General features: G+C 33.7%; 1 protein-coding gene across 1 annotated transcript; it reads right to left on the bottom strand.

The window, feature by feature from the left end:
• Positions 1-2,732: 2,732 nt before the first annotated feature.
• LOC133303728 (uncharacterized protein At4g15545-like) lies at positions 2,733-11,672 on the bottom strand. The gene is made up of 9 exons (XM_061503692.1): positions 11,274-11,672; positions 11,124-11,192; positions 10,891-10,947; positions 10,511-10,580; positions 4,317-4,376; positions 3,964-4,203; positions 3,753-3,795; positions 3,162-3,240; positions 2,733-3,050 (listed from the first exon to the last, which is right to left on the bottom strand). The coding sequence occupies exons 1-9, from the start codon at positions 11,550-11,552 to the stop codon at positions 2,958-2,960; spliced, it is 990 nt and encodes a 329-aa protein (XP_061359676.1). The 5' UTR covers positions 11,553-11,672; the 3' UTR covers positions 2,733-2,957.
• Between the last annotated feature and the right edge of the window lie 11,964 nt (positions 11,673-23,636).

Raw genomic sequence — 23,636 nt, forward strand, 5'->3', positions numbered from 1 at the left:
AAGGCCATGAAAAGCCAAACTTTTGGAAAACAGAATAGAAAAAGAAAAAAGTAAAGGGAATTTTACCAATACTTGAAAATGAATCAGAAAACCCAGGTCGTGGTCGTCTAGTTCTTAAAGAAGGACTCTCCTTTTCATTTATTTGTTTTCTTTCTGACTTGTGGACGCCATTGCTGCCAATATAATCTTCTTTGTCAGCATATAACAAATTAAAGAATGTGACACAATGGACATGGCCTAAGAGACTAAAAACAAATTCCAATAAACCATATATGATCAAAAGGCACCGACACCCAATAATGTAGGCACAATTAAATAACAAAAAAAAAAAAAAAATTGTGCCAAAAGAAGAGACCCCAAAAAATATCAACGCAACATAAACACATGGTTGAAAACTTAATTATAAGGAATGAAGGGGAAAAATAATAATAAACGTAAGAACCTACTAGTCTGTTGCTTTGAAGGCCATTGCATGTCACGTTAAATTAATAGATTATGATTATTAAGGAAACATTAACAATAATACAAATAAAAAAAGCACAGATTCTTGAAACTAATAGAAGAAACACGTACAAAGTGAGAGAAGATGCATGAGAATGAGATGAGAAGGTTACGTTGCATGAGATAAGAAAGAGAAGGGAAAGGGAAAGGGTTACCTCGAGGAAGCTTGTGGTTCTCGTTCATCGTTCATGGTGGCGAAGGGAGTCTGCGAGAACCAAAAGGGTAACCACGGGAATGACGCGCACGCATAGAGTCAGAGAGGAAGACAAGACAAAGAGAGATGAAGAGACATCAAAGTAGCGGTTCGCATGATTTTTCTGTGCCGTCCTTCCTTCCTACGATAATAATACTAACACGTTCTTAATACTACCACACCTTTTTTTTATGCCACAAATACGCCTTTAATTGCTCTTTCATTCTTTCTTCTTCAATCTTCATGCCTTTTCCCTTCTTTTATATATGTATATATATAATGTAAAATGTTAAATAAATAAAAAATAAGTTAGTGCATAATTAGTCGGGTTTAATTAGGGGTGTAAATCAAATAAGTTAGTGGATAACAGTATGGCCTAATCTATATCAAGTCAAATTAGACTTATTACGTATAATTAAATAGAATAGATTTAAGTTTTTTTTAAAAAAAAATTATTTAAAAAACAAGACGTAGATATTTTTTTATATGTCGGGTATATAAGTTTACAGTTCAGTCTTATATTATTTATTTTAATAATTTTTGATAATATATTAAAATTATTTAATTTTTTAATTATTAAATATTTAATAGATTTAAATAAACTAACACCCATATATGGAAAATATTTGACACACCCTAATTAGCACTGTATAGCTGTTTTGCTTTTCAAGAGAATATTCTCCTTCTGAGGACGAGCAACCTCCCCCGCTCTCGCATGTCTTTGCCACGTGGACGTGGAGCCAACCAATGGCCTTTTTCTTTCTGCCATAATAAATGGCTGTATAAGAATATTAAATAGGATACTTATAAAATAAAGAGACAAATTAATTATGAAGTATAAAGAAATAGATAAATTAATCCTAAGAAATCCTCCTAGATAGTTATCTTTATTCCTAATACCAACATCTAACAGTGTTGAACTTGAACAGTCCAAGAATAATTACCAAAGATTAAAAAAAAAATTGGAAAATTGTTAGAATTCCACAATAGCACAAATCGAAAAATAAAAGAGAAAGAGAAGAAAATTTTGACAGTAATTTATCTTGGTTTACTCAATTTAGTCTACGTCTAGCTTGTTTATACTATATTCACCTCACCGTCATTTACAAGTCACGTCACTCGTTTTACAAGAAAATATATATAGAATTTAAAAAATCTAACGGCAGCTATTCATGGGTCTAAGTTCAAACTATTAAGAAAAATAAAATTACGACAAGTCAAAAGTCCACAATAGTACTAGACTTCTATGGGTTCGGGGCGTTGCCTCTACACCCTGCCGGGTCCCAGATCTCCACATGCTCACCTGGTTGTCTTTATGCTAACTCCGTCAATAAGAGGAAATATGAGCCATATTCAACAAAAATCATGTGAAGAATCTGATCAATAAACATGGGATGTTCCTAGCTAGTGTCTGAATCAAGTTTGATAGTAACTCAATTGAAATAAATGAGATCAAAGGTTTATGGGGATCTACTTATAGCTCAATGTGGACACACTTAACCAAAGCCTTGCTTTCAGATGCATAAAGCCAGACAGCCTTTAAGGGGAAAATGCCTTGGGTTGAAGCAATTCAGATTAAATAAATTGGATGGAAAATCAATATAGATTTTGTTATTTATTACAAGGCCTTGGAATGTAGAATCCCAGCTTAGGCTTCTTTCTTTTGGAACTCTTGTTAATGACGCTATTTATTAATGAAATGGTTTTCTTACATGTAATAGGTTCTAAGAAATCGTGAAAAATGGATCACTTTTTAAGCGTGTTGGTTTCTTGCAAATAAAAAAAGTCCACAGGGGATGCCACGTTTAACACTTTCTGGGGAAGTTTGAAGCCTTTCTACTTTCTATCATATGGTTTTTCATCTATAGAAATCAGCAAATTAGAGAAATGACCATTATGAAGATAGTACTGAGTATTAGCCATTCATAAAGAGTATGCATTGGTGTTTCATTTATGAGGTGACAAATTTTCAAATCTTATTAAAAACAAGTGGAATGAGAAGAAGATATACTATATTATTATCCCATGGATGAACTAAAAAAAGAGTACAATCCCTTAAAAGAACACAAACGGTCACCCTATTGTCTAATTAAAAAAACTCATTCCTCATTTCAAATTAACAGGCTTGGAAGTTCAAAGATTAGTTTGTCACGCAACAATTAAGATGTAATTTACAGTGTTGAAAAAGTTGCTAAAGTAAAGGAAATATCAGATGTTACAAACTAGGAATAAAACTATGTAATAAATCTTCCGCAAGGCAATGTTAATGGACATTGCGACTAATCAATCCCTCAAATATAGCATAGAGGTCCTTGTTTTCAGGTCCAAAGATCTCATCAGCTTTCTGTAGTGTCTCCTGCAATTTTACACATACACAGAGATACAAGCGGCAATTAGCTGAAATTTAGACACACAGGCTACCGTGATAAAAGGGGAGTGAGCGAGAGGGGGAAGCAGGAGGAATCACCTCTTTGGTTTGTTTATGGGAATTCAGTTCCTTAACATTTGCTAAAAATGCACCAAACTGCTCATAAGACAAACGACTCCTAATCATAACAAACAGGAGAAAATAAATGAAGGATACCAAGTTAAGTATCAAACACAATTTAATATTAGTGCTACCAGGTTGAAGTGCTGTTACTTAGAATTACTTCAAATTCAAAGACAAAAAAAGAACATTAAATGATATAATATTATATTGACAAAAGTTCGAGAGATTCATTGTAGCATAGCTAATTTCTATACCCAAAAAAAATGTTCGGATAGATTTTGTGTTTCTACGTAACGAGAATAGATTATTTCGATTTGAGAAGCAAATGAAGTTGAATCTACTTCATGAATATCATGTTAATTTGCAAATTGTTTAACAGCTGAAATTACTTATCAACACTGGTATTTGGATAGCTAAAACCAAGGATCCTGAAGATATTTTTCTAAATTATAGAAACAGTGGCATGCTCGCGTAAATCTACTGATGTTGGCATAACTCGGTAGAAATTCAAGCTTTTTGAAATTTAGTTCCATAATTTGCTAAGTTCTCAAATACAAGTACCCTCACCTGACTTGGCGAAAGAACTCCTTTCCATCCACCCGTGTTCGTCCTGAGACAGTTAAGAAAGAAAAACTTTTGAGTACATATCAAGCATTCCTTCCTTCATGTGCATGAAAGATCCAGGAAAGTAACCCACCACAGAGTGACCAAATGAATTTTTTTAAAAAACAATCTGCTAGCACGAATGCAACAAAATCACGGATTTTAAAGAAAGCACCTGTTTGTGAACCTGTGTCAGAGCTTGACATTGAATCATGACTCGAGGAAAACACTGAAGACCTATCATACCCTCTTGAGGTTGAAAAGGAAATTGAATGCCGCCTTGGAGACACAGGTTTTGATGTTCTTGATGGGGATACTGATGCAGACAAACTAGGAGGGGAACCAGGGGGAGTAATGCGAGGGGTGCTAGTTTGGGATGCTAAGAGGAGATTATGTGACACTCGAGATCTTGCGGCTGCATATTTGGAAATAGAAAAGAAAATCAAGAAAGGTCAAGGTACACACATACATAATTATGCTTGTTCACTTTTCAGCAATACCGAACCAATATTAGATGATAGTACATACCATCAGACTCACGATCCTCAGCAAAAGAATTTCCTGTGTTGGGCAATGAAGCATCTTCATCTGCAATGAAATGAGAACATATCAAAACCCAAAATGAGAAAAATGCAGCTGAGTGGCCTCAACAAATTGTTTTTCTTATCCTTTCCCTCTGCATCAAATACAAGCACTAGCATCCAATTGGAGGCTTAAAATAATTAAATTGATTTATTTGCAGCTTATTCACAGTAAGATTAAAAGATCACTTGGGGATTCTCAGCCAAAAATGATGTTGGAAGTTGTAACTAGACTAATAGATCAAATTTGTGTGAACAATTAAGCAATTTTAAATCTTGTTTGTTTTATGTTGGAGAGACTGGGAACAGGACAGATTTAAATCCTCTTCTATTCTTTCCAAACATGACAATTAATGATCAAAGAGAGAAAGACACAAACAACTCTTATGCAGGATTTGCAGGCCCCTGTGCAGGAAAAGGTAGGTCCATATAGAGCGAAACTTGTGTTATTCTCCCTCCAAACACGATGCTATCATGTTCCTAGGGAAAAGAATAGGATGCAAATACTAATTGTCATTTTTTTTTAATAATTATAAGCCAATACTAATTAAAGCACTGGAAACACAAAAGTGTTGTATATGCCTTAAAGGACATTCCAAAATCTTCAGAAGGAAAATTTCTTGAGTGCATGCCAGTACTGTATATAGTCCTTATGGTAAGGAAATGAGCTTGAAAGAATTAGACGTGCTATACTGCCAATGAATCTACAAGTGCGTGCAAACCCAGAGTAGAGCATTCACAGTCTCATCCCATAAACAAAATAAATGGAGTAAATGGCTTAAAAATGTAATCTACATATGGATAATTCCTTGGTGCCACAAATAACACACATTCACGAGAACTAAGTTCATCGTATTAGACAACCTAATCTAGACTTTAGGTATGCTCCTGATTTGGAGAAACTTTTTAGTACACTTCATTTATACAAGTTGCCTAGACATAGTTGTTAAGATTGTGATTAGAGAATAATATTAGTTAGATATAGCTTTATTCTTATCTTTCTTTTTCTGTTGTAACAAACCACGTGAAGTAGTGGTGCCTTTTTCTTTGGTTCAATTTGTTACAGTTTGTTAGGAGATTCTTTTTGCATTTCACTCTCTTGTGTATATATATCAGAGATACCTTCTGTAATCAATATAATGAATATACAATTTTTAATTCTTTCTTCTAATATGGTATCAAGAGCAACTAGGTTCTTTCCATTTTTTCTCTGATTTTTTGCCATGGCCAAGGGCCAGCAACCTCCGAAACCCACCACCACAAATCCGGTTGAGGACACAAATAGTCCATATTTTCTGCACAATGGCGATCATCCAGGTCTTGTGCTTGTCACTCATCTTCTCACTGGAACGAACTACCACACATGGAACAGAGCTATGTCCATGGCTCTCACTGCTAAGAACAAATACCAATTCGTTGATGGATCTCTTCCTCAACCAGAGTCAGATGATTTACTTTCTTCTTTTTGGATTCGATGCAACAACATGGTCACTTCTTGGTTATTAAATTCCATTGCTCGTGAGATTGCTGATAGTCTCCTATACATACCCACTGCAGCAGGGATCTGGGTGGATCTCAAGGAACGCTTTCAGCAAGGGAATGGTCCCAGGATTTTTCAGTTGAAATCCCAAATCACCACACTCACTCAAGGAGCTCTTGATGTGAACACCTATTATACACGATTAAAGACACTATGGGATGAGTTAAAGGAATTTGAACCTCTGCCTTCCTACACTTGTGGTGGATTGAAGGCTTGGACTCTGTACAGAGAACAGGAACGTTCCCTTCAATTTCTAATGGGTCTTAATGACTCCTTCTCTTCTACACGAGCACAGATCTTGCTTATGGACCCATTACCATCTCTTGGTAGGGTTTTCTCACTTGTTGTGCAAGAAGAACGTCAGAGAAACATTCATTGCCACAATTCAGTTGGGTTCCCTTCATCTATGCCTACTGTCAACGCCACTCAGATGCCGGGAAAACCTCGCCGTCCATTTTGCACTCATTGTTCCATGACAGGGCACACCATCGAAAAATGCTTCCGCCTTCATGGATACCCACCTGGTTTCAAGGGAAGGATGAAGAACAATCCTGGTCAGGGGAATACTAGTCCCATTTCGGGCCACAACTACACTGCTTCTGTTTCAGCAGATGGGCCATTTTCTACTTGTGGTCCAATAGGCCCAAATCCACATCTCACCCCAAATCAAGTCTCTCAACTCCTAGCATTGCTCCACTCTTCAGGCACTACTTCACCAGCCCATAACACCGTGTCAATGTCTCCATCTCACACAACTCACATCTCTTCCACCTTCGTTGAGTCACCTCCAGTAGATTCCGCTTCTGTCTCCTCTGTTGCACACGTGTCCGGTGAGTCACCTTCATTTTCTTCTTCAGCCTGGATCTTAGATACAGGTGCAACACATCATGTATGTTGCGACCTCAAGCAATTTCTTTCCTCTTCTCCTCTTGTTGATTTCTTTGTCAATCTACCCAACGGTACTTCTATTTCAGTGCCACGATTGGGTTCTGTCCGCATTTCTCCCAATTTAATTTTACCATCTGTGTTGTATGTGCCAGATTTTACATATAATCTTTTATCTGTCAGTTGTTTGAAATCTGTCTTCAAACTCAATATCTCTTTTTCATCCTCTTCGTGTGTTTTGCAGGATCTTACCACGGGCCACACGATTGGGACGGCTGAGAGACAAGGTAATTTGTATGTCCTACATGCCGTCTCCAATGGTCCTGAAGCACAGGTCTCATCCACAAAATTATCCTCTCTCTGGCACATGCGTTTGGGTCATCCCTCTTTTTCCCGTTTACATGTTTTACAGCATATGTTGCATTTGCCTTCAATTCCAAACACCTTTTGTAATGTGTGTCCTTTGTCTAAACAGAGGCGTTTGCCTTTTGTTTCAAATAATAACATGAGTTCTTCACCTTTTGATTTGGTTCATTTGGATATATGGGGTCCTTTTTCACCTGTCTCTGTTGATGGTTTTCATTATTTCTTAACCATTGTTGATGATTGCAGCAGGTATACTTGGCTTTATTTCTTACGATCCAAATCTGATGTTTTACAAATTTTTCCTGAGTTTCATACTATGATTAACACTCAGTTCCATGTGAATATTAAGGCTGTCCGGTCTGATAATGCTCCGGAATTTAATTTCTCTGAATTTTTCAAAATGAAAGGTATTATGTCTTACCATTCCTGTGTTGATAGGCCCCAGCAAAATGTTGTGGTAGAACGTAAGCATCAACACTTGCTTAATGTGGCAAGGTCTCTCCAATTCCAGTCAAATGTACCTCTTGGTTACTGGGCAGACTGTGTACAAACGGCTGTGTATTTAATCAACCGCTTGCCATCTACATTGTTGACTGACAAATCCCCTTTTGAAGTGCTGATGGGGAAGCCTCCTTCCTATTCACATCTTCGGACATTTGGGTGTCTATGTTATGTATCTACATTGCCTCGTGATCGTCACAAATTTTCTCCACGAGCTTTTCCTGGTGTGTTTCTTGGATATCCGCAAGGATACAAAGCCTACAAGGTGTTGAATGTGGCAACCAACAAAGTCTTCATATCAAGGGATGTTGTTTTTCATGAGCATGAGTTCCCTTTCAAGCATCTACCTGATTCTTCTCCTACTGTATTTGATGATTCTGTTTTGCCTATGCAAGTACCTTCCACCCTTCCTATCATGGACGTGACTTCTGCATTGCCTTCACAGCCACTTGCTACTCGCAGAACCTCCACTAGAGATGTTCATCCTCCTTCTCATTTAAGAGACTATCATTGCTACTCTGTACCATCTTCTACACAGCATCCTCTTGAGTCTGTTCTCTCAAGTTCTCGCCTCTCTGCTTCTTATGCATCTTTCATTGGCTCGGTCACATTACATCCAGAGCCCTCCTCTTTCTATGAAGCTGTTAAAGTTCCCTCATGGCAGCAAGCAATGCAATTGGAGATTAATGCTTTGGAAACAAATGGAACTTGGTCTCTTGTTCCATTGCCACCTAATAAAAGGGCCATCGGTTGCAAATGGGTCTACAAAGTAAAGCTTCATGCAGATGGTACCCTGGAACGTTATAAAGCTCGTTTAGTGGCTCAAGGTTTCAATCGACAAGAGGGAGTGGATTTTTTTGATACATTCTCTCCAGTAGCAAAAGTAACATCTGTTCGTTTATTGCTTGCTTTGGCCTCCTTGCGTGGCTGGTCCCTTACTCATTTAGACATCAATAACGCTTTTCTCCATGGTGAGTTAACTGAAGAAGTGTACATGGTTCCACCTCTCGGTTATCTCCATGAGGGGGAGCCTGTATCATCAAATATGGTTTGTAAGTTACATAAGTCCTTGTATGGACTTAAACAGGCATCAAGGCAGTGGTTCCATAAATTTTCTCAGGTTTTAATTACTCATGGTTTCAAACAATCCATTGGAGATTCTTCTCTCTTTATTAAGAACAAAAGCGGATGTTTTCTTGCTGTTTTGGTGTATGTAGATGACATCATAGTGGCTGGAAATAATGATTCAGAAGTGCAGCAACTGAAAGATTACTTGAACAATCAATTTAAATTGAAGGACCTTGGTGATTTGAAGTATTTCCTTGGATTGGAAGTTGCACGTTCATGCAAAGGGATTTCCATTTGCCAAAGAGGATATGCACTACAGATTTTAAAAGATGCTGGAGTTACTGGTTGTAAATCCAAAGCTACTCCAATGGAACCAAATATCAAGTTGTCTCAAGAGGAGGGTGACTTGTTAGATGATCCAGTTTCTTACAGGAGACTAATTGGACGGTTGTTATACTTAACCATTAGTAGACCAGATTTGTCATATGCTGTAAATAAACTTAGCCAGTTTCTTGCTCATCCGAGGGTACCACATCTTCATGCTGTTCATAGGTTACTGCAATATGTCAAAGGGACAGTTGGACAAGGCATTTTTTACCCTAGTTCTGGACAATTGAAGTTAAGAGCTTTTTCTGACTCAGATTGGGGATCATGCACAGACACTAGAAGATCAATTACTGGTTTTTGTGTTTTTCTAGGAGACTCATTGATAAGTTGGAAGTCAAAGAAACAACCAACAGTGGCTAGATCATCAGCTGAGGCCGAGTATAGAGCAATGGCTAATGTGACATGTGAATTAATTTGGCTACGATCTCTTTTGCTTGATTTTGGCATACTGCATCAAGAACCTTGCTTGATTTTTTGTGATAATCAAGCAGCCCTACACATTGCAGAAAATTCAGTTTTTCATGAGAGGACTAAACACATAGAGATAGATTGTCACTTGGTTAGAGAAAAGGTGTCAAAAGGGGAGGTAAAGGTGATGTATATTCCTTCTCAGCTACAGCAGGCAAATTTGCTTACCAAGCCATTATTTCCTGGACAATTTCAAACATTGCTTGACAAGATGAGAGTGTTGAATATACACTCTCCATCTTGAGGGGGAGTGTTAAGATTGTGATTAGAGAATAATATTAGTTAGATATAGCTTTATTCTTATCTTTCTTTTTCTGTTGTAACAAATCACGTGAAGTAGTGGTGCCTTTTTCTTTGGTTCAATTTGTTACAGTTTGTTAGGAGATTCTTTTTGCATTTCACTCTCTTGTGTATATATATCGGAGATACCTTCTGTAATCAATATAATGAATATACAGTTTTTAATTCTTTCTTCTAATAATAGTCAATTGATAATAGAAACATTATTATTTGGCACAAAAACTGATATAATTATTTAAGGGTTTGTTTTTTATGCCGTTATTGCAGATAAATTATCTACAGTAAGTCCAATACGACGTAGTTTTGAGGCGGAAATCATGGTATTTTTGTAAATTTAATTTATTTCAGAGTTATTATAGTCTTTATAATTATAATTTTCTAATCTTTCGATTCCAAAATGACGTCGTTTTGAAAGTAAATGCAGATAACTTATCTGCAATAACTGCAGAAATATTTTCCCTGATTATTTATTACAAAATAATAATGTATTCTTTATTTTGCCGATTGGTGGTGGCATGTGTGCCACTAATGAAAAAAAAAAATTATTGTTTGCATAAAGGAACAAAGAATCAACAGAAATGCAAATAGCAAAGGTGAATAGTACAAGAGTTGAAACTTGAAAGTACCTCCAAGCTGCGATGAAGAAGTGATGCTTGCTCGACTATGTAACTTAGCAACAATGTCTGGCGCTCCTCCCTATGCCAAACACCAGTGCAAGCCAAATGTTACATCCAGCAATAACGTACGTCCAAATAAATAGCATTATAGCTACTACTACTACTATAGACAATTCGGCCATAGTAATTTTTAATTAATTATTTTTTAGAACAGACATGGTAATCATTGACAATTCAATAAGATATATATCAACCCCGAAAAATGATATTGCTTATGAGAGTTTTTCTACCAAAGTTATCAGAAAACTAGATAAGATCAAAAAACTTCTTAACCATAAGGAACCGCATTAAGATAATAGATAATAGCAATAATAACAACATCAACATACAGAATTTTCTTCATCCTCTTTAAGTGATTGCATAAGCGTTCTTCTGAAAACCTCCAACTGCATGCATTTACAATAAGAACCCATCAGTCCAACAATGAACCACATTCCATACAGCAATAATAATAATATAAATTAAATTTAAATGGAACTATCGAGTATCTTTATTTTTAAATTTAGTTAAAATTTTAAAAAATATTCAAAATTTATAAAAAATATTAAATCAAAATTTGCACCTTGGAGACATCTCTACTGAGCTTTCTTACGGTGTTGGAAAGAAAAGCATTCTCCTTGAGCAAGCTCTCCTATGATTTCAAGCGGAACAAAAATTAAAAAAAAAAGAAAAGGTTCGTGCAAATTGAACCGGGTCAGGGAGCGGGTCGGACCTTGTCTTGTTCGGCGCGAGCCAGCTTTTCAGCGGTTTCGGAGAGGGTGGCGTCGAGGGACTCCACCTGAGACTGGAGGTCAGAGATGAGGCTGTCCTTGTCGGCGAGCTCGGCGCGTAGAGCCGACGACTCTGATTCGAGCGAGTTGACACGTGTCGACAGCGCAATAGAGGTGATCTTGCGGGCCACATTGAGCTGCTCGAAAGGATCCGACGGTAGAATTTGCAGCAACTCCTCAGGAAGATTCAAGTTCGAATCACTCGATTCAATCAACAACATTTCACCCCTCTTCTGCTTCACTCTTTTTTTATTTTTGCTATATTTTATATTACATTTTAATTTTTATTTTTTGTACAAATTATTTTGGTTTATTTTATTTTGTATTTCTGTGCTGTTATAGAGTTGTTGTTTTATTCATGATTGTGTGATGGAAGAGGTTTTATCTTTATCCTTTTTTTCATTTATGAATTTCTTTTGTTTTATTTGTTGCCAAGATATGTGGCTTGATAAGGTTTGAGAATGGATAGGACTTGCAGTAGAGACAAAAAGAGAGTAATGGTTATTAGCTCTTCCATTTCTGTGACTCAAAACTCATAATACAAGTTCTTATATATACGTCACTGTTTTGTGCATACTTATGCTTGATTCTGTTATTGAGCATTTTCTTAACTTGAATAATATGGAGAGTAGGGGACATTACATTAATTGCTCTGACTTGGGAACCAGAAAGAGTAAAATATGTTCTGCTAGTATGCCATGCTAGTTACATACTTACATTACATGCTTCTTTTGATTTTGTGGTGTGGAGCGGGATTAGACATTTTGTGGTGTCTAGGAGATTACCACAGCATATTCTTTTGGGGTGGGCTTTATGTGACAAGGATCTAAAAGGTTTCGTGTCTTCATGGACATTTAGTCATTTGACTTAACTGAGCCCAAAATTATTCATTGGGCTATAAGATGTGTACTTAAAAACGTAACCATGATTTTTTAGTGATGTAATAATGATGGAATTTGTGTTAAAGAATAATATAAATCATTAAAAAAGTCTTCACCAAATACTTTAAGGTTTTAGGTTTGGGATAGGATATTGTGACACCCAAGTTATGTTACACACATGTGACACTCAGTCAATCTCACCGTTAGATCGCTTATGTTGATCCAACGGTTATATTTATTTTCATCTTTGTATGGTCATGATTTCTCAAATTTAATATTTTATATTTATTTCTACCTTTGTATGGTTATGATTTCTCATATTTAATGCTTTCACTTTAAATTTGGAAAATCATGACCATACAAAGATGAAAATAAATATAACCGTTGGATCAACATAAACGATCTAACGGTGAGATTGACTGGGTGTCACATGGGTGTAATATAACTTGGGTGTCACAATATCCTATCCCTTTAGGTTTAATTGGTTCTTTACATGGTATCAGAGTATGATGACCACAAGGTCACGATCAATTATGACCATCCCCATTTTCTAGTGGAATAAAATAAAAGCACAAAAAGTAATAATATTCACACTTTAAGCTCAAAGAACTCTTGCGTCAGGGGGAGTGTGTTAGAGAATAAGGTCTTCATCCAATACCTTAAGGTTTTGGATTGAAATAGTTCTTTATATGTTATCAGAGTTTCCTTAACCACAAGGTCAAGGGTTCAATTATATTATTCTCTAATACTTCTCGTCACGCAAGAGCCTTTGGGCTTGAAGCGTGGATATTGCACATGTCCAAATTTTAGTTTACCTTTTTACTTATTTAATTCTATTAGAAAGTGATGAGGTGAGGATCGAACTCGTAACCTAATCAGTGAAGTTCTGATACCATGTAAAGAATAAATTTAATCCAAAACCTAAAATATTATTGGGTAAAGACCGTTTTTAATAGTTTATACTTTATACTATTCAGATTTCTGTCGCCTTCGATTCAGATTTGAGATGTGAAAGGAAACCTTGAGATATTTTCCTGCACCGAGCGGAGGAGGATCCATCTCTCTGTGGCCATAACTTTTGGGTGAGCATTTGGAGCCACAAAACTGAATGATGTACAAGTAGATTTTCTCTAGGCATTCCTGTTATCTTTGGTCTGTAGCTGATGGATAATAATTGACCGGATCCCTTAATATCATGGATGACATTCCACATCTAAGGGAGCATTTGGTAGAACGTTTTCACATTGTTTAGTAAATGGTATATATGTAGTAATCTAGGGTGTTAACATCAATTGTTTTGAGAATGTAGGATGCTTTTGGATTACCTTTTTATTTTTTCCTTACAAAAGTAGTGTCTGAGCCAACTTGTATGCAATCTTTTCGGTCCTATTAGGATGCGAGGATTACAAGAATATCCCTTATTACCTAACTCTAAATAATTACTATAATTAAGATTTAAACTTATAATTGTATGTCTACTTGCATATTATTCTTTCACCCTAAAACCAAATCATTAACTTTTAGGGTTATCTTTTACAATATAATATATTTACATTATTGAATATTTTGAATAATTTTCAACTATTAAACAAATATGGACATCTTGATTGCTCATCATGGCAAAAAACAAAAAAAATTATAATAATAGGAGAAGGTTATATTTACAATTTTTTTTTTTACAAATTACATTAAGTATGACCCGTCATACTTCAATCAAGAGTGTATAACCGGCTATGTAGCACCGATACGACACGTGACACGTGACACGACACGACACGACACAACACGACACTCCGACACGTCAATCCTAAAAAATTATGGATTTCGACACGTTGGGACACGTTTTAATATTAAATAATAATTTTAATTTATATAATGTATATTTCATTTAATATTTAATAATTTAACAAAAAAATGAAACTAAATTAATAATACCCATCAACACGTTATAAAGATGGAAGCTTTAATAAAAAAAATAAGAACTGGGATGAGAGAGAGATATAATATCATATAGAGATATCAAATCATATTAGAGAGAGATCAGAGACAAGGAGATACAACAAAAGCGTGATAGGAATTGACAACAATGATGCTGAGATAATCTCTTATCTACTTAAGGGGAAAAAAGACAAAAAAAATAAAATTGATATGATCAGGTGGAAGCTTTATTAATATATTTAAATATTTTAAAAAAATTTAAAAAATTTAAAAAAAAATTACGAAAATGTCATTTGACCGTGTCGGACACGGTCAAATTCGCGTGTCGGAATGGTCAACGTGTCAGAAAAAGTTGACCGCATGTCCGACACCGTGTCGGAGTGTGTCGGACACGACTCTCCCTGTTTTTACAAGTGTCTGTGCTTCCTTGATAACCGGTCATACTTAGTGTAATTTTTGTAAAAAAAATTTGTGAATGGATCCTTCCCCATTATAATATTATGCCCAAACAATTAAGATATTTTACAATACCTAAGTGGCCAGCTAACACCTAATAGAATGACAATAAGTAAAGTTAGGATATAACTTCAAAAATTATCATTTATTTTAGAAATTAAAGGTGTGCATGACAACTTTTTTAGAATCATTTTTTTTTTCAATTTTTGTTTTCGGGAACAGAAATTGATAAAAACAGTGTTTGATAAAATCAATTTATTCTTTTGTTCCCGAAAATGAACCAGTTCAATTTCTGTGCTGGAAAACAGAAAAAAGAATCAAAAAAATTATGGGTGTGTTTGAAAGTGTTTTAGTTTTTTTGTTTTCAAAAACTGTTTTAAATATGAATTTTAAAAACTGATTTTGAGAGTAAAAAAACAAAAAAACTTGTTTGAGTGTAGTTAAATTAAAGTTATAAAGAAGTTGTAATTATTTACAAAAATGCCATTAATTAAGTTTTAGAATTACAAAAATACCACCATAAAGTAATTGTTTTGAGTCAATATTTACGAAAGTGCCATTAATGAATTCTGTTATTTACGATTTTGCCACCGCCTAAACAAAAGAAACCAAAAACAGCGTTGGAGAACATCATGAGGTTGTTTTGGTTTTCTGGTTTTTAAAACTAAAAAAGAGTCATTGTTTCGGAAAGCATTTTGTAAAACAATCATTTCCAAACAGATTTTTTTACTTTTTTGTTTCAAAAACTTAAAAACTGTTTTTGAGAATAGGAATCAAACAGACCCTATGTTTTGTTGTTCTCGAGCACAAAATGAAAAACACTTCTCTCTCTCAATCACTCTCTACCACTACCATCATCACCACCATCACCATCATCCGACACGACCACCACCACCATTGTCGTAACCACTGCCGTCACCACCACTACTATGCCACCCCCACCCCCACCATGCCACCACCATCGCCACCATTACCGCCGCCACCACCACCACTATGCTATTATTACTATCGCTGTCACCACCAACGCCATCATTATCACCACCATCGTCGCAACCACTGTCGTCACCACCACTACTACTGTTATCGCCACCACCACCATTACCACCACCACACTACCATCGTCGTCGTTGCCACCACCACCAACTTCATCATTACCACCACCATCACCGCATCCATTACCGTCACCACCATCACGCCACCATCACCTCCACTACTATGCCACCACCATACACCATCACGCCACCATCACCTCCACTACCACGCCACCACCATCACCACAGCCACTACCATCACCACCACGCCACCGCCACCACTACCACACCATCTATGACCTACCACCATTACCACCACCACCACATCATATGAAAAGAAAAGTGATAATCCAAAAAAAATTATGCTTAATAGGAATAAATTTTTATTATATTATTTGTTGTGTTATCAAACACAATTCTCATTCTCGGAATAAAAATAGAACATGTTATCGAACATATTTTTTGTTCTCATAAAATGTTTCAAGGCATATAAATAAAAAAAAGAATTATTATTTTCAGAAATAATATCAGGGAACAAAATGATTGTCATGCACACCCCAATAGTCTCCGACTTATGACAAAAGTGAGAGGAGAAGTACCAACAAAGCCCAGCACAGTTGGTAGATAGCTGAGTTCCTTAAGCATGCTGACAGGGGTTCGATTCATGACCGTGCATATGAAAAAGGCTTTGTTGGGAGAGGTTTATCCTCTTAATTAATGTGATCTCCCGTCTCGAAAGAATTAGTCTTCGGCTGTCGGCTCGAGGATACCTTAAAAAACCAAAAAAAATAAAAATGAAAGGAGAAGTAATTTTATTTTAATATTATTTTATGGAAAAAAAAAAATTACATCCCCCATTCCACAAAATTAAAAAAATTACATTCCTTGCTCCCTCTTTATATCTTTTACGAACCTTATTCACAAAACTCTCTCATTCTACTTCGCATCTCTCTGTTTGCTCTTTAATTTACAAACATCTCGCGTTTCAACTTCTCCTCATTCTGGATGTCCTTTTTTAGTAACTAAGCGATAAAAAAGTACTTCTGATTTTAATATTTATAAATAATATTTAAAGTACTTATATCTTATCTAAAAGTTATTCTTTAAATTGTATATCCATATACAAAAAAATAATAATACTTGAACAAACAATAAGCAGTACTAAATAAGAAATATAAAATTAAAACTCTTATTTTATTAACACTTTGCGTGCCTTTTTATCATGTCTTATTTTTAGCTTTTTTATCTTCTTAAAAATAAAAGTTTAACTAATTTTATAAAAGTTCTTATCATAAAAAGAATTTTTTTATAATAAATAAAAAAGAGAAAAGTTAAAAGCTTCAGATAAGAGTTTCTTTCAGATGTATACCAATTTTTTGAAATCCTCATTTTATTTTCTAATTTTATTCTTATTGTCTTTATCTTTTACTCTAAGGACAAATCATTCCATATCCCCTCATCAAAATCCTAAAAATATAATCAAAATTTTATGTAATTATCAAATTGCTTTTACCTTTAATGTTTAAGCTCTTTTTATTTCATTTTAATTATAAGTAGCTTTTGGTTAAATAATAAAATAAAAATGCCAGGCTCTCAAATTTTATGTGCTCAACCAAACACCAATCAAACGCTGCTATGACAAACACAAGAGAAATGACAGTACCAGCATTGTCAACTAAAAATACGGAAATATTCAAGAATATTGATTGTCGAAATGACCTACAGATGTTATGAGTATGTTTACGGAGTAAAGACAAAATTTTCCAAGAGGAAAACATCCTATAAGTTAGTTCAATAATTGACCTTAAACCGAAATATTGTCAAAAAAAGGGATCACAAGACACAACAAACCAAAATGGATTTGCAAGAACTTAAGTCTTCTCCATGAAAAGAATGTAATAGCTTCCACGATTCTTCAACTTTACGCAGATTATTTTATATATTCGGACACATTTTAAAATGTGTTCTTTTCTAGGAGGATGTTTCCACTACTCCTTCCCATAGTATTAGTTCTATTCTGTGTGTTTGTAAACTGTTTACTGGAAAAAGTAGACTAAAGAAAAAGACAGCATATTCTTGGCAATTAACTTATAGCCTATTATGAGTAAGGCTTATTTGACCCCACACCTTATCAAAAGCATATTTGATTTGTTCTCACTCTTTCCTTTTTTTTTTTTAGTGGGAAATTATTGAAACAAGTAAGTGGAGAGACAGAATTTGGTCTATTCATTGTTTTTTTTTTTTTTTTTTAAAAAAAGTAAAGACCCACCGCTAAAATAGACACCGAAAGAAATTTAGTGGCCCTCACTGAAAGAAAAATAAAGAAAAAATAATAATTACAAGATTTAATACCCTTCCTCAAGCATATGTCACATAATTTTATCAGAAATAAGTTATTCTACCTATCATTTTTTCTGCCTATCTTTGTCTATCACTCTCAAATATCATTAGATCAGAATCTAAAGAAGAGAACAAATATTAAATAAGATTCTGTTCTAACGATATTTGAGAGTGGTAGACAAAGATAAATAGAAAAAATAGATAGAATAACTTATCCTATTTTATTAACTTCTCTGTTTCATGGGTACCATACACTATTTATTAAACTTTATAAACAAGTAAATACTAACACGTTTTTTAGAAAAGTTGTACTAGTGGTTGATTTGATTATGTATTTGTATTGATTCGACCCCTTAAAGGTGCTAATGAATTTTTATTTTATTTTTTTGTACAGTGAATCTAACTTTGATTTTAAGTATTGACGAATACTACGAACAATAAGTAACGTTTACCTAAAATTTTCTCCAAACGAAGAACATGAAGCCAAATTTTCCTTCTGCAAAATATATATAAAACCATATATATATATACATATATATATTGGTTGTTGTACACAAGTGTAACAAATAGTACATTCTGCCCATTTGAAAAATCCAAATATCCAACCACCTATTATTATACATTAAAATAAGAATTCCACTCACATTATTATATATATCATAGAATCGTTTAAATTACCAAAACTAGCATGACTTGTATTTAGAATTTTTATTCCAATTTTACGCGTTACAATGCCAGCTACATTTAGGTGACAAGTTGCATTCATATTTCAACTAACTTAAGTATGTCTTTATTTTAAGAAATCCAGGTGATTGAGTAAATTGTTAAGTGTGAAATATATCAAGTATTTCGGATTAAAAGTATGCTAAATAATGATAAATATGATTATAGATATAGTATATATTATCAAATGTAAAAAGATTTTGGAGTTTTCATATTTGATATGATTCTGACTTAAAAATATATTGGTTTCAGGTTTAAATTATTAAATCAGTGTATTGGAGCAATGGATAAGTTAGAAGGACTTAAAGTGATAAATAATGAGCAATCATTTAGTGAAAATCTTCCTAAAGCTATTTTCAAACCAATTTTTAGTATCCAAGATGATGGATTTGGAGCTCGTGTTCGGCATAGAAGTTGTAGATCTCTCTTTTATCTTTCCAACGAGACAAATATCATAATAATTGAACAAGTGTAGCTTAAGTTATGCCCAAAATGTGAAACCATATTTATGCTGAAGCTAGCAAGTCTGCTCGCTATAGCGAGAAAACCAGCGAGAAAGAGTGGAATTTCAAAAATAAATCGCTGGAATGCTTCCTACAGCGAGCAGCGTTCTAAACAAAGGCCCACGGGTCTTTTCGTTAAAAAGGGGACGAGCTAGGACTTTTGAAATCACTTTTGACAGCTTGGGGATGACTTTGAAGGCAGATGAGCTTTGTTTTGGATCTGAGAAGTCGAAGGAACGATCAAAGCTTCACTGCGGAGACCGATTTATGAGTTCTTTTTATGTTTTTCATTAGCTTCTTATTTTTTTTCTTAGTTTTCCTGACTATGTCAGGCTGAGTTCTTTTGTAGTTAGGGTTAGATGAAACCAACGAATTTCTAGTGATATTTATTCCTTTCCTATAATTTGTTATTCAGTTTTATATTATGCACTCATAAATGAACACATGAATCACCAAGGGGTTGTTGGTGTAGGATTTCGATTGGTTAATTGCTAGGTTTTGCTTGATCTAGGGATAGACTTGTGAAATCTATGATCTTTAATTCTTGTTTTTAATGCTTTCTTTAGAAGAAATCACTAAGGGATTATGATTTTGAATAGGGTAAAGAATTGAATCACCAAGGGGTTGAGGTTTAATCAATCTAGAAAGAATTGTCAAAAATATGAATTGAATATTAGTTATAGAAAATGGTAGATTCATTAGGAAGACATCGGGGAAATCAACACCTAGTTATGCTTTGCATTCTTGATTTCACACCATTCTTGATTCTTGATTATTGTTCTTGTTAATTAATTGTTAGTTTTAGTTTGTATTTTATATTCCAATCATATTCCCAACAACTTTTACGATCGATCCAACTTTGATCGTATAGATAAATAATTGCTTGATAGATCAATTCTCATGAGAACGATATCTTACTTATCACTTTATTACTTGAACGACCGATATACTTGCCGTGATCACAACATGAAAGTAACATAGAGTCATCAAAGCACATGGAGGCCTTTTCATACAAGGATGTTCCTTAAATGAACCCACAAAAAGCTCATCTTCCCATGCGATATTTCATCATCTCCTTTTTCTCGTCGAATAGGAAATGTGTTAGAAAAATATAATATAAAATTATTTATGAGTCTTTATTTAATAACTTAAATTTTTAGGTAAAATAATTATTTATCACTTGATATTAATTTTAATGATAAATATTTTTCTGTCTATATATATTGGTGAATAGTCGAGCCGAAGCCCATTATATGACTATATTAAACTTTTACCCCTTCAAAAAATAAATAAGTGGAAAAATTCTTTTCAGACAGAAGCAGGCACAAGTGTTTGTGTTTTGAGTAAGAAATGGAATGCTTGACTAAATCAAAGCACGATATGATTAAGATAGTTCGGCCTGTTTCATTGACACCCACAAAGGTAGGGAGAGATATCCATTTAAAACCTTACTTTATAATATATTGCATTGCAATCTTCTTCTGTTTATCCTTTTAAAAAAGTATGATCGCCTTTGATTTTATGGATTATTATTATGTGATAACTAATACAAGATGTGTTACGGGAGCATGATTATAGGTTAGAGAATAAATGGGTGGCAAGGAATCCAACAACTTGAGATGATATTTAAAAACTAGATAAGAAGGAAATTAAATAGTGAACATTCATAACTAAGTTGCAAGAACAACGCAAAGTGAAGTGCAAAATCATTTGTCCCTCTGTTTTGAATGGGAAAACTTAAAACTCTGTAATTTTTTTTCAGAGTTACTTACCCTCATAACTTGGTTTTTCATCCAAAATTAAAGTTGATAGGATCAACTTTTTTAAAAAAATATCAAAATTATCCTTAAAAAAAAAAACAGAGAAGAAGCTACGTTGTGGGTGTTTGAAACAATTTCAAATTGAATCGTCATCTCTATCAAAGGGCACCAAGAAAAAATCATAAAAAAGAGTGACACAAATAAAATATATCAAAAAATAATAATTTACCAAGAGTAATCTCGAAAAATTTCAACTTGGAAATAACCATTGATTCAATACATATACACAAAAAATACCCAAAATTCAAAATAAGCATTGACCACGAAAAAGAATACGGTAAGGATTCAGTTCACCATAAAAGGTGGGTTATGTTATACGTGTTGGCGTTTGGAGGAAAAGAAGGCAAAAGGATCGTCAAAAACATAAACACAAAGGACAGAAATCACATATTCACAAGTTTCAAACAAAGAGAGATACGTAACTAAATTTATGAAATTCAATACAACAACGCTTACAAATATTTCTCCTTATATTTCGGAGCTGTGTAGTGTTGTGATTTGTGTTCTCTCTCTTCCTCTACAGTGATAAAAAAAGGCTATAGAGCATCAGATGAAGGCAAGGCGATGCAAGTCGCAGCCACGGGACATCAAGGGTTCCTCTACGTTGTTTTTTTTGTTTTTTTGTTTTAAGGGTAGTTAAGGTATTTTTCAAAAAAAAATAACCCAGTTAACTTTATTTTTGGATGAAAAATTAAGTTAGATATTAAGTGATAAAGAAATTTTAAGTATGTATGTAAATGATTTAAAAAATTGGAAAGGAGTTAAGTGATTCTAGACAAAACTTACTGGATTTTTTTTGAAGTTTTCTCTTTGAATTATTAGGCTACAATAATTATCTTGATTAATGTCTCGCTCACTAAATCATAATTACGGTGTCGTGATCCCATTGCCTTTTTTTTATTAACTTAATTTTTAGCGAAAAGTTCAAATATCTTCATGTAATTTGCCTTTCGGTCACTTATCTTTTTATGCTTTTTTTTTTTCATTTACTCACTATACTTTTTCCTATTCAAATCTTTCTTTAATAATATTAGAATTTCTAATTAATATGACTTCTTACTAAAATACACTTAAGTTATTGGCTTATGCATTAGCATCATTCTTTTGAGACTAAGTCGCCAGTTAGTTCTTCCTGAAACAACGGATTGGTGGCCATCCTATAACTTGCGCTCTGATTATTGGGTCATATAATTTATTGGTGTCATATACAAAATATCATTACTTAAATATGTTAATAAAATTATTGGTGGAATATTTTCTTATGTTTTATTATTGAATGTATATTTACATTAAAAGATCGTTTTCACCTAATTAAATTTAAAATATTTAATATAACTTTTTATTCATGTTGGCTTCTTGAATACGCTTAAATAATTTATTAAATTTATGCATAACCATATGAATATTTTTGGAAAAATATGAACGCACGTATACCTTTCTGTTCTTTAATACAAACTCCCGAGTCACGTCTACTATTTATCGTATACCAATGGTTCTGTGTTTAACTTTTTTCTGACCACAAAAAACGTTGGTCTGTAATTTCAGAAAAAGACAAAACAATGGCGAAAGAACAGTCAAAGTTTGGCGTAAATGACAGTAAACAAGTAAATGTAATATTAATGCGTGAGACAGATCCACCTACACTCCTAAAGATTCAATTAATTTTTGTGGGTCGTGTTGCTTAGACCAAATCAACCATGAAGTTTTTTTTTTTTCATAGTAAGAACAATATTAATTTTGTAAATATAAGAATGGACATAATATCAATTTTCATGTTCATGTAAACTTTCTTAAAATGTGTGTTTATTTATTTTTTAAAAGAAAACAATTTTACTATTAAAAATCACGAACTTCAAATATTAAAATTTAAAAATATTTAAAATATAAGAATCAAGAGTAGTGATGGTTGGATTGACAAAATACTACATAAATTTGATATGATATTAATGCACACAACATAAATACTGACCCGTAAATTTTACGAATTGAAATAACACGAAATGAATGACACCTAAATTATAATAAAATACACGACACGATATAAATTTTTTACGTATCATATTTTCTCAAAAGAAATACGAAACAAATTTTTTTACGAGTTAACTTGAATATGAATTTCGTGTTATGTCATGAGTCGACCCATAAACAATCCCAAATTAAAACTACAATTAAATCATAAAAACTAATCAAGCCTTTGTTAACCTTGCACGATATATGAAATTTATACAATCGCTCAATTGCTTTAAAAACATATACTAACATCTTTTATTTCACAAGAAAATATTTGTTTTAACTTTTTTTTTTCTATATGTAGCATTTTTGGTAAAATATGCACACAATTTTTTTTTTTTAAACTTACATAATTTTGAGAAAATAATGATGACTTGTAGATATCATTTTAATTCTTGATATCGAAGAAAATTATTTTAAGAGTTTAAAAATGAAACATTATACATGTAATTTTTTTTTTCTTTTTTCTAATAAAGATGAAGTAAAGCCTCCATTGTTGACCGAGAGTACACCATTGCTCAAGTGGCATTTTCCTTCTCTTTTCCTTTTGATGTCAACTTGCAAGGACACGTACAATTTTTACAATTTTCTTTTTATACAAAA

This window comes from Gastrolobium bilobum, unplaced genomic scaffold (assembly GCF_033153095.1).
Source record: "Gastrolobium bilobum isolate Gb01-03AN ecotype WA unplaced genomic scaffold, APGP_CSIRO_Gbil_v1 utg54127, whole genome shotgun sequence".
Lineage (NCBI taxonomy): Eukaryota > Viridiplantae > Streptophyta > Magnoliopsida > Fabales > Fabaceae > Gastrolobium > Gastrolobium bilobum.

Bases quoted from the DNA above. Each gene is read 5' to 3' on its own strand.
- LOC133303728 (XM_061503692.1), bottom strand. From the start codon at position 11,552: ATGTTGTTGATTGAATCGAGTGATTCGAACTTGAATCTTCCTGAGGAG. The intron at 4,377-10,510 runs GTACTTTCAAGT...ATTTCATTGCAG, and splicing joins TTCTTCATCGCAGCTTGGAG to ATGAAGATGCTTCATTGCCC. The intron at 3,796-3,963 runs GTGCTTTCTTTA...TAACTGTCTCAG, and splicing joins TGACACAGGTTCACAAACAG to GACGAACACGGGTGGATGGA.